General features: G+C 37.4%; 1 protein-coding gene across 19 annotated transcripts in view; it reads right to left on the bottom strand.

The window, feature by feature from the left end:
* Positions 1 to 11,123, bottom strand: part of LOC127644650 (discs large homolog 1-like protein) — a 143,814-nt gene extending 132,691 nt beyond the window's left edge. For 8 of the 19 annotated variants that reach the window (XM_052127935.1, XM_052127933.1, XM_052127936.1 and 5 more), the window contains exons 1-2: positions 10,519 to 11,122; positions 9,491 to 9,622 (exon numbers count right to left, since the gene is read on the bottom strand). In XM_052127935.1, the coding sequence (XP_051983895.1) occupies positions 9,491 to 9,622; positions 10,519 to 10,537 (151 nt within the window). In that variant the 5' untranslated portion in view covers positions 10,538 to 11,122. Of the gene's footprint in view, positions 1 to 9,490; positions 9,623 to 10,518 lie in introns of all 19 variants that reach the window. The other 11 variants (XM_052127946.1, XM_052127939.1, XM_052127942.1 and 8 more) reach the window with 2 other exon arrangements.
* Positions 11,124 to 12,895: the final 1,772 nt, after the last annotated feature.

Here is a 12,895-nt window from a genome sequence, read left to right as displayed (position 1 = left end):
CATCTTGAACCATAAGCAATGTGTTTTAAAATGCAGTATCAGGAAAGTTCAATTTGAAAAAGCACCTCTCGAGATCCCTGTCTTCTGTTCCATTCTGTTGCGCTCTGTCTAGGATCTTGTTTGAACAGCCCCTATTGCAGCACAAATTTAGATAAATGCTGATACTGCAGCAAGGAGCAGTCTGAACTGCAAATGCCAGTTCAGAAATGTACCAATAATATCAGGGAATATTACTACCATTCATACACTGTCATTAATGAAAAACACTAAAGTACCACCAGTATTATGGAGCTTGAGTGCTGAATTAATACTGTGGCTTGAGTATTGCAGTAGTATACCGTGAACTATTGAAGTGATTATTTTTAAGATTTGAGGTAACTGGCTAAATGTTTTGATTTCATGATTTTATACACTTTAGTTTAAAATTAAATGTTTTGATCACTTATGTTTTTAGGGATGCACTGTTATAAAAAATGTTTGGCCGATACTGATTTTAATAAAAATCTATAGATAATAAATAATTTCCTGTTGAACACATGACAGGCTAACATTTTAAAGAGAGCCACAATAAAAGAGAAATAAAAGAGGTCATTCCAGTATAAAAACATACTGAAAATGTAATAATTCAAATCCTCCCTCCAGTCCAAAAAGAGCATTAATTGTTTCAACCCTGCAAAAACAACTCGTTTTAAAATCGGCCTCATTGTGATGTCACAGTGTAGTTTAATTTGCATAGTTCCCGCCACCATAACTTATGTAATCACCACGGCTGGTGAGTTGACAGAGAGAGAAAGTGGCTGGGATACTGCAAATAGTCTTCTGAAGGACCCGAGCATTAGGAATGAGTGGCTAATACAAACAAAAACCCTGAAAGCATTCATTTGGGAATAAATGTATGTATTCTTTGGATTCATAGATTAATTCTTCTGAGAACCAAGAATTCAGGCTTTGCAAAGAAACTTGTATTGAAAGATGTAACGGTGATAACAATATTGGACACAGCTGTAATGCCAGTGAGTAACAAGTATAATTTCTTATGTTTCATCTGCCAGTGTTTGTTTGATATGAAAGGAATTGTATAATCAGCCATTTATAAATAAAAAAATAGACCATGACTCCACAGTGGAGTGGATCCTGTTTATTACATGGTTACTTAAAGAAATGCATAATACCTCACAAAATATTGATTTGAAATTAAACTATATAAATATGGCAGAAAAACACGAAGCACAACAAAAAACAATGGTAAAATGTATGGTAATAAGGCTGCCAGCTTTCTCATCTCTCATATAGGCCAAAATATCCCACATTTTGGCCGAAATGAAAGCATTGGGACACCCATTTCCAGTATTTAAGCAGCAAATTTATTGAAATGAATATCTTAAAGATTTGCATGTGTAGAGTAAGACTTGTGTGTGTTAATCTTGTCGCAAGTGTAAGAATTTTGTTTTTGCTATATTTTAATGTGTTGCTTGAAGTGTAATTCATGTGTTGAGCTTATGAATCTGTAACTACATATTAACACAAAATAAATGGGATTTGTATTCTTCTGAATTCCTTTTTTTTGGCACAGTTTTTTGCCTACATAGGTCCAAAAACATTGCAAACTTGCAATTAGCAATATACAAGCAAAGAAAGGGTGTTTTGAACAGCAAACCGGATTGACCACATAGAATCAGTCTGTATTTGTAAAAACAAACTATTGCAAAAGTGTAAATGATGCGTGTTTTTGCCGTAAATATTTTTCCAGAAATAATCAAATGTACATTGTTCTGTCTACGCTTTTGTTGCACTCACACTTTTGGCACGACTTTGCCGCTTAAGAGATTTGCAAGCGCAAAGGGGAAGATGGGTCTAACCGCTTCTTGTAACCAATCAAATGTCATTTTCATTGACCAGTTTACTCTGACCTGATTGGTTACGTGATAGACAGATTCTTTAGACGGGATGGGACGGAATAGAATAGAACAAAACAGAACGTCTACATTTTTTTTCTAGCTTGTGTTCTTTGATCCCAGAAAATTACATTCTATCCATCCCAAAAAAATAATAAATGTATCCCCTTTTCTCCCCAATTTGGAATGCCCAATTCCCACTACTGTCTCAGATGACTCTGCTTCTGAGACAGTCAATTTGCGCATCTTATCACATTGCTCGCTGTGCATGACACCACTGAGACTCCCAACATGTGGAGGCTCATGCTACTCTCCACGATCCACACACAACTTACCATGCGCCCCACTGAGAGAACCACTAATCGTGACCACAAGGAGATTACCCCATGTGACTACCGTAATTTCCGGACTATAAGCCGCAACTTTTTTCCCACGCTTTGAACCTCGCGGCTTAAACAAAGACGCGGCTAATATATGGATTTTTCCCGCTTTCAAATTTTATTTAAAAAAAAAAAAAAAAACATTCTGTGACGTGCTCAGTTTTTTGGCGGCGTGAAGCTTTCATTAGACCAATGAAATTGCCGAACGGGTTAAGGTCAAACAACTTTTTTGTTTAGATTAAATCGAGCGTGCTCAAACTTCCCATCATTCTGATTACGGTAGTCATTTTGTCACCCTCAAGACACGGAGAAATGCATATGATGCAGCTTTCAAGTTGAAGGCGATTGATCTGGCTGTTGGAAAAGGAAATAGAGCTGCTGCACAGGAGACGTTGGAAACAGCAGCGTGATGAATTGACTCAGAGCAAAAAGACAACTAAAGCTGAGGCTATTCAACTCCGACACCGAAGGAGATGACTTCAGTGGTTTCATGTGCACAAGAGGAGGAAGATAGTGACCAATGACTTTCTTGCAAGGCTACTGTTTACTGCAAATTTTTTATTTTTTGTTACAAGCCGTGTGTGGCAGCGGGGGCGTGGTCAAGCGCCCGTCCGGGAGAGAAAAGCGGTAAGGGCGCTTACGCCTGAGCTAATGTCTAACACCTGTGTCTAATTTCAGTAAGTGTGGGGAGAGCGGCATAAAAAGGCAGCAGTGAGAGAGTGAGTGAGTGACAGACACACGTCAGTCTAGTGTTGGCGCATAGAAGACCAAGAATTGAGAAACTTTATAAAATTGATTGTAAACATTGATGTGGCCATTAAAAGATTTACCTGGAACGTCAAGTGCCCTGCTTCACGTGTCTTTCTTGGGAAAACTGGCACCAGTGTGACAGTTTTCAGCACTTGATGTAAGCGCCCTTACCGCTTTTCTCTCCCGGACGGGCACTTGACCACGCCCCCGCTGCCACACCGTGTTTCGTTAAAGCCTATTTATTTTTGTTACAAGCCGTGTTTCGTTAAAGCCTGTGTAAAGTTCATTTATTTCAATGTACCAGTAGGCACCTGCGGCTTATAGACAGGTGCGGCTTATTTATGATCAAAATAATATTTTTTTTTAAATTCAGTGGGTGCGGCTTACATTCAGGTGCGCTCAATAGTCCGGAAATTACGGTACCCTCCCTAGCCACCGGGCCAATTTGGTTGCTTAGGGGATCTCAGCATACCCTGGATTCAAACTCGTGACTTCAGGGGTGGTAGTCAGCGTCAATATTCGCAGAGCTACCCAATTCACAATTAAAGTTTAACAAGGTAGTCTATCTAACAGATAAAAACAACAAAACAAATTAATGTCTAATGAACAGCCAGCAATAAGATAAATAATCTGTGCACAAGACTGTTTATAATCATTAATGAATTATCAATTCCTAGTAATGAACCGAACAAATGTCCTTGTGCAAATACAGCACATAAGTTCATGAGAACCCAATGGCAGACTGTTAAATGAAATTATAGTGATTTCATAAAATAATTTCAAAATATGAAGACCTGTAACTGAATTAATCTCCTTAAATCTCCATAAATCTGTGATACCAGAGTTGAGCCCTACCCACTGAGCCAGTCAAAACAGAGGCGTAACTATCAGCCGATTCCCAGGTTTCACCAAGTCTCATGTTCACTCTTCTCCCTCCGGAATGAGGTCTGTGGTAAGGTAGTCCTTAAACAGAGTGCTGTATTGACAGGGTTTCTACTGGTTTTATGAAGCTACATTTACAATTTTCATAATAATTGCATTTTGTTTTTATGTAGTACTGTCCCGAAGAAGCTATTTGATATAACACATCCTCACATATATTCCACACAACAAACCAGTGACTGAATTTACACACAAAATCCTGTTAAGCAGTTTACACTCCGTTAATATGGTGTGTTGCTTTCTCGATGATCAGTGACTGTTTGTGTAATAATAGTTCATGAATCCCTGCTTTGTCCTGAGCAGTGAAGATGTCCACTTTTCTGTCAATCGATTACATTTTTTAATCGAATTACATGGTGTCCCGATTAATTAATTGTGATTAATCGCATTTAATCGCATATACTAATATTTGCTGAGAAAGCCCCCCATATAACAATAGTTCAATATATAATGAAGAAATTATACAGTTATCTTTAAATATAAAAAATGTATATATATATATATATATATATATATATATATATATATATATATATATAAATAAAAATATTCAGATAATTAAAATGCATTACATTCTTGTGGCAGAAGAGTTCATCATTGATAAGACAATACAAAAAAAACAGCTTTAGAATATAATGTATTGTTCATTACCATATTATTGATCATAATCCAATCATTGGCATACAGTTCACAAAAATCCATTTCTCAAGTGAATTTGTCAATCAGTTTGAGATTTATTATGAGGGCTTGTTTAAGGACCTGTCAATTTCAACAAGCGTCAGACATGCTTGGGCAGCGTCTAGGGTGCGTTGCATCATAAACATAACATTTTTAGGTCACTGTGTCAAGTTAAATATAGTTTAATAGTTAGAACACATCTTGAGATTCCTTAAAGTTCAAATTTGCGCTCTATCAAGTGTTTTGAACGCAAGAACGTAACGTGTGTTTGTACTGTGCTGTCTGCAGGATGGTTGTTTTATTCACTGTATAAACTGTGTGTTGTCTACACAGCTGAAATTTCAATTACTGCCCTCTGGAGTAAACAGGTGGTACTACAAGCTTGCATTTCTCAGGAATGTTCCTTATTATGGTCCGGTGGCATTGTGATTAATTGCGTAAAGTTTTTAACGCGTTATTTTTAATAAAATTAATCGCACTGAATTAACGTGTTAAATCGACAACCCTAGAAAAAAACTCAACTACAGTAAAACTTTTTGATTTCTCAGCATCTTCTGCACATTTGAGCTCTTCCCAACAGTGGCTAAATATGAGGTCCAGATTTTGACAATTGAGGGACTAATACACAACTATTACAAAAGGTGCAAACAATTATTGATGCTCAAGAAGGCAACATAAGAACTAAGGGGAGCAAACTTTTGAACAGGATGAGTTAGTTAATTTTGTGTTGTGTAGCTTTTGAAGGGCATTACTACATAAAAATTATAATCTCGTATTGGCTATTTTTATACATTCTGAAAGGGGTGTGGAAATTAATATTTTAATTTAGATTGAGTTTTTTCACGATTTAAACACATTTTAGCTTTTTTTTTTTTAAATGTACAAATTCCATGTAGCCTATCCTATACATATGATGTCATATTGCATGTGTAATTATGAAATGACTTGTCGTGTCAGATACACATTTAAACACAAAATGCACAACATTTTAACCAAAAATTCAAAATATAACCCCCACATCTGAATATATAAATGCTTGTACAACTACTTAAAAAGTGCAGTGTAGCTGTCTGAATGTGGCATTGTCTGATTTACCTCTGTGCCTGTGGGAAATGAACATTATAGAAAAATACTCTCTTACATATTCACGTGCTGCACAAAAAATGGATCTGCTTCTTTCAGCTCGTTGTTGAAAACACATTTTTTATTGGTGCATTTCTGCATGTGCTGACTGACAGGATGACAAAGAGTGCACACCAAGTGCCAGCTGAAACCAGGACATAATTACAATGTTTAGAGAATTGTCGGGACACCGGGACACACCTCTTCAAAACGGGACGTCTGGTCACCCTACTTAAACGCAACGAGAAGACAATCCCGCAATGAGAAAACAATCCCTCATACAATATTTAATGCCATGAATTAAAGACTTGTTGCTCTGATTTAAGACCTTTTTAAGACCTTATTTTGCAGAAGGGCGAATTAAGACTTTTTAAGACACGCGAAAACCCTGATTGATGTCCGGTTTACAGACCTCCATAGCCACAAGATAGTATTTCTGCATTTCAGTGCATGCCAGTTCTCTTTACTCGATACATGTCTTCATTATCTGATGGCTCATTTACAGAAAATCAATAAACTGATTTTGATGATCAACTTTAGAGATTACAGAATCAGATCATTTACAGAACCACAATCAGCCAAATGAATAAATCATGAAAATAAATTATTACTGCTCGTTTTACCTTTTTGTTTGTCTGGCCTGAAATATGCTTTAGGGGAAGCTTCCTATCTGCTTGAGGAAGTTGTTTCTATCCACTACATTTTCTGTTTGAAGCAGGACTGCTGAATAAAGATTAGGAATGATACTGACCTGCCTGTGTGATCTCAAATTCACAAGCACTCCACTTTTCATTAAGCAATCAAAGCTTTTAAACAAAGGTTCTTCTCTGTGTGTGGGTGTGTGTGTGTGTGTGTGTGTGTGTGTGTGTGTGTGTGTGTGTGTAGAAACCCTTGCCCTTATCAAATTTAGATAATGTCACTTCAACTTCCCCCTACTCAGGGTCTAATTTTCAGTACAAGGAACTCATGAGGTGGGTGGGTTCTGTCAAGGGTAAAAAAAAAATGTCTATCTTTTGAACCACATTTTGCATGCAGGTGGACCTGGCCTGCTCTGGTTCACTCTTGTTCTCTGATGTCCTGGGAAGAATCTTAAGGCTCTAATCATTGAGAGACATGCACCGGGTCCACAGTGTTGCTCTCTCAGAGAAACCGCCATAAATCATCAGCATTCGGATTAAGACTGGGGTAATCATGTCAACAGACGGATTACATTTTGTTTGTCCTTTAGAATACATATCTGAGGAAGAGTCCAACTGAAAACCATCACTCAAATGCATTTTTCATTAGTGGCACTCCTAAGAACATGTGTGCATGCCGGACACACATGAGCAAAGAGGTTTTTGTGTGCATGTTTATGTGCATGTGAACGCATGAGGGAGAGTCTGCACTTCACATGCATCATACATGAACTTATCCAGCAAAGTTGAGGACACCGATTTATCATGGCAGCTTCGAGTAAGATTTCTGAGATATAGAACAGAATGAGAAGAAAATGTTGAGAAACTAATGGAGACAGACATACTGTTACTCTGTAACACTCCAGCCTGGACAATGAATTCAAATATTTACAGCTTGTGGTCTTTTGATAATGGCTAAAAATGTTTGTAATGTTTCTCCAAGGCATAAGTGTTTTGTAGTTTTTAGACACTGCTTGGGGTTTTCAAACTGAGCTCTAAATGATGCAAGACACATGACTAAAACTCATTCACAAAGAGGAAGTTGACTGTCATAAAGCATGTGATCATGTCAGTAGACAAACACAAGTACCCAAGCATGCTTCAGTCATCACTCTTTTTTCTCCTTAGTCACTCCAGCTATAAAAACTATTTAAATAAAATAAAAAAAGAATGGCAAGCAGAGACTAGATTTATTATAGAAAGCATCCACACCTTTGGGTTCAAACAAGGGGAGTCACTGGCACACAACCAGTCTAAACCCTGAGAAACTCAAACAGGCTATTCAACATTCCTTGTGGTTCCTTTTCTTTGCAGAGTTTGTTAACGGCAAGGCTAAGAGAAAGAACGCTACATTGCTGTTCCTCTGAATAAACTGATTGATCATATCATACAGATACAATAAGACCTTTATATGCAAGAGCATGATCTAAAATTCTGATTTAACACTCTAAAAAATGATGAATATCACAGTTTAGTATGAATACTGCTTTAAAATACTGGGTTCAAATTGTACCTTTTACAACAATGGAATAAGTGCTCTTTATACATTATGTGAATGAACAGAAAAACTATAAAAGGTTTAAAAGCATTTCAAAGTTAAATGCTTTACTATCCTGGTCACCTACATACAAGCGAGTTCTCGCCAATCTGAAAACTATAGCAACGGTCATTATATGACAGTACGGTTTGAGTAACACGTTGCTCTGATTGGCTTTTACTACCTAACACCTCAGTGCAATGACAAGCGACTCTCACCAAACATTAGGAGGGAATATGTTGCAGGCTTCCCACACTGAATGAAGGCCAGACCTGAATATTTCTTATAGACCTTCTTCTGCTGTAAACTTAAAGGGATAGTTCAGTCCAAAATGAAAATTCAGTAATTGTTTACTCACCCCTGTGTTGTTACAACCCATTTGACTTTTTTTTTTTTTTTAACACAAAGGGAGAAATTGCGAAAAATGTGTGCTTTATATTCAGGAGAGGTATCGTTTGTTGTTTGTTGGATGGACAAATGAATGGACAGACAAACGGATAGCCATTCATTCGTTCATTCATTCATTCGTCCATAGATAGTAGATAGTATTCGTCCATAGCTAGTATACTTTTTAGTACATGCAATGCAACTCATCATAAGTTGAAGAAATAGTTCACTCAAAAATTTAAATTCTCTCATCATTTACTCTTCCTCATCCCATCCCAGATATGAAAGACTTTCTTTCTTCTGTAGAACACAATTTAAAGATTTTTAGAAGAATATTTCAGCTCTGTAAGTCCATTCAATGCAAGCTAATGGTGACCAAACCTTTGAAGCTCCAAAAAGAATATAAAGGCAACATAAACATAATCCATACAAGTTTAGTGGTTTAACCCATGTGTTTTGAAGCGATCCAATCGGTTTTGTCAGAATAGACCAAAGTATAACTTGTTTTTACATCATAACATCAGTGGTCTCCTTGATAATCAAGATTTTAAGCTCGTTTACACTTCCTCAAGCCATCTAACGCTATGCAAATGCATCAAGCACTAGGAAGTGTAATCGAGCTTAAAATCCTGATTAACGCAAAAGACTGCAATGGCAATATGTATATTTTGGTCTGTTCTATCCGGAAATCGACTGGATCACTTTAGAATACATGGATTTAACCACTGGAGTCATATGGATAACTTTTCTGCTACCTTTATGTGGTTTTTGGGGCTTCAAAGTTTGGTCACCGTTCACTTGCACTGTATAGACCAACAGAGCTGAAATATCCTTCTAAAACTCTTTGTTTGTGTTCTGCAGAAGAAATAAATATATACATGTTTGGGATGGCATGAGGAAGAGTAAATGATGAGAGAATTGACATTTTTGAGTGAACTATTTCTTTAAATTATGATGAGTTGCATTGCATGTACTAAAAAGAATACTATCTATGGATGAATACTATCTACTATCTATGGACGAATGAATGGATGGAAAGTGCTGTTGGTCATGAACTCTATAACAACATGACACAGTACTTTCATTATTACTAGAACAACACTGAATTACACACTGTGGTACCTATGAGTGCCTGGAAGAGGTTACTCTGGAAGATGTCAATGACTCTCTGGATAGAGTTTCTCAGCTGTTTGTCTTCAGTGTTACTGAGTTTTGACCGGTATTCCTCCAGCAGAAACAAAGCCCGCTCTGCATCTATGAGACACAAAGTTGGTATAATTTACATATTTTAACAATACTGCAGAAGACAGCTAAACATTCAATACTTGACAACTTATATACTTGAGTAGTTGGTCATCTGTGAACTCCCTATGGAGTGAATATAGCATAAATTGTTGGCATGGTTGTCTAAATTGCATAGTGAGGATGTCTTCAAAAATAATGACATAAATAGTTTTCAATTATCACTTAATGTCATACAAAGTCCAGTAAATATAAAAAAAATCTAAGTCAATATTTGGTGTGACCACCTTTGCCATTAAAACAGTCTCAATTCTCCTAGGTTCACTTGGACACAGTTTTTCTTGGTTGTTGGCAGAAAGGATGTTCCAAGCTTCTTGGAGAATTTGCAACAGTTCTTCTATCCATTTAGACTGTCTCAATTGTTTCTCTCTCTTTATGTAATCCCAGACTGACTTGATAATCTGTGGGGGGCTTTGTGGGGGCCATGACATCTGTTGCAGGTCTCCCTGTTCTTCTATTCTAATCTTTTCTATTTGCAATAGTAATGTTTGGGAGTCTAACATTTATATTTCCTATTTACACACTAAAGCTGAAGATATAAATAACCATCTTAAGACAAATGTTTTTATGAAACATCTTATGTGCCTAAGACTTTTGCACAATACTGTATATTATGCTGACGAACAAAACTCAAAATTGACAGCCACCATTTCCAACAACAGTGCCTTTATGAGAGAAAACAGGGAGGTTATACATATCACAATATTTTACAATCAGAAAATGTTAATTTAATCCTCAAATAAGTGCCTTACCGGCAGCAGCGTAAGAGTATATAAAGTCATTTCGAAGTTAACCAGGATTATGAGTTTTAATAAGTCTTGTTTAGAGTTAGAGGAATAAAATCTCACCTTTTTTCCTGACTGGCATGTTTCGGTGGGGCTCGTGCACGAGAATCAATCCAGCTGAGCTCGAGTTACAAATGCACCACACACGCGATAATAAAGCACTCCTCTTCCCCACACGAGTCCGTCCAAAGTGTCAAGGGGGGGTAACTTATATGCAGTTGGCATACAACTCAAATGTTTACCCAGTAAGCACGAGGAAGGTTCGGGCTGATATGAAAACAAGCCGTAGGGTTTTGAGTCGAGCGCGAGCCACTGCTGCACTTCTTCAGCCTGACAGTCGCGCGTTCCCACAATATTGAGCTTTACTCCGCTGACAGCCGAGCACTTCCATTCAAAATACACAGAGACGCTGAGATTCAGCCTCCGCCGCCAATCTGCTCCGCGGCTGCGGGGGGAAACCGAACATATGTCACCGCCAGCTGCCGCCAGACTTCCCAAAAAAAACTCCCCAAAAACCAAATAAACACCTCACTGGCACGCGCTTGCAAGAGCTCCGTGTGAACACAAGCGACTCAAATCCTAGCGTCCGCAGTTTAGCTCCTTCTTCTCCTTCGGACCAAAGGGGACTATTTCCTGAACGTCAAACTTCTTTCGTTATCTCCTCCTCTTTTTTTTCTTCCTATGTGTCAGAAATTCCAAACTTTCCTCCAAAATGGCGTCCCAGGGTTGGAAGAATGTCACGTGATTCCAGACCCTACACTTGACCGCCCAATCATGGGACTGAGCTACCTTTCAGATCAGGGTTGAGAAGGTGAGACTTGACACTTTCTTAAAGGAGACTCACTGACAGGCTCCATATGAGGATATAAGCTGTTTAAGTTCAACAAATGTATTGAAGAATATAGTAGACTAATGCTGTGTGTATTTTAGTATGTTTTTGGTCCAAATGAAAGGTTCACTGATCCGTTTGAATACACCAGTTCTGAGCTAGCAATCCACTACCAAGAGTGTGTAGTAGCTGTCAAGTCAAGTCAAGTCAAGTCAATTTTATTTGTATAGCGCCTTTCACAACACACATCGTTTCAAAGCAGCTTTACAGAATATCAGCATTAACAGACGATAAAACTGTAATGTCTATAAAGTCGATTAATCATCATTGTGTAATTTTGATAAAATACGATTTTTAATAGTGTTTAAAAATAATTAAATGATAATTGTATTAATAACCCGCTTCCTGTGGAAGCTCAACTGAGGGAGCATTATGTAAAGCCACAAATAACCTGATCTTGAGATGTGACTGAACAAAGTTCTCTGTGTTAATCCAGGGTTTTAAAGTGATAGTTCACACAAAAATGAAATTTCTGTGTATGAACACAAATGAAGATTTTTAGGAGAATATCTCAGCTCTGTAGGTCCATACAATGCAAGTGAATGGTGACCAAAACTTTGAAGCTCCAAAAAGTACATAAAGTCAGCATAAAAGTAATTCATAAGACTCCAGTAGTTTAATCCATGTCTTTTGAAGCGACATGATAGGTGTGGGTGAGAAACAGTTCAATATTTAAGACCATTTTTTACTATAAATCTGCACTTTCGACCAGCCCTCCTATATACACATTCAGGAGAGGTCTACTTCGTGCATATCGCCATCTATTGGGCTGTTGTGCAAAAATTATTTATTCATTATTTTCCTTTCCTTCATCCCTCCCTTTTTTCTCCTCCCTGCCCAGGAGGCAATATGCCAAAAAACTAAATAAGAAGAAATCTGTCTTCTTGCGAACACACATACGAGGGCTGTTTGAAAGTGGAGATTTATAGTAAAAAAGGATCTAAATATTGATCTGTTTCTCACCGACACCTAGCATGTCACTTCTGAAGATATGGATTTAAACACTGGAGTTGTTTGTTGGAGTTGTTCACATTTGTGCTGCCTTTATGTGCTTTTTGGAGCTTCAAAGTTCTGGCCTCCATTCACTTGCTTTGTATAGACCAACAGAGCTGAAATATTTTTCTAAATTGTGTTCAGCAGATGAAAGAAAGTCATAAACATCTGGGATGGCCTGAGCGTGAGTAAATTATCAGAGAACAAAACATTTTGGGTGAACTATCCTTTACTGGTCAACCCTATAGTGGAACTATTGTAAAGTAGATGGAGCAGCCATGTGGCATTGCAACACAAATGTGTGATTCAGTGTTTTCATGATGATGGTGGTTTTTAATGGTTAGGTATTCATTGAAGTGCCAAACTTTTGAAGGTAATTTGGCTGCACTAATGTAGATATTTGGTGTTTATTTCACTAGTACAAATGTATATGCAAAACAGAAAATCACATAAACTCTCTGCTGAGACATGGGTATAAATTATGAACATTGAATGAAATTATTTCCAAATAGTGCAACTAAGCATAAAAATACGTGTCCATATCAACTGTGAAACAAC

This window comes from Xyrauchen texanus, chromosome 6 (assembly GCF_025860055.1).
Source record: "Xyrauchen texanus isolate HMW12.3.18 chromosome 6, RBS_HiC_50CHRs, whole genome shotgun sequence".
In the NCBI taxonomy this organism is placed as follows: Eukaryota; Metazoa; Chordata; class Actinopteri; order Cypriniformes; family Catostomidae; genus Xyrauchen; species Xyrauchen texanus.
This window is presented reverse-complemented; position numbering and strand designations above follow the sequence as displayed.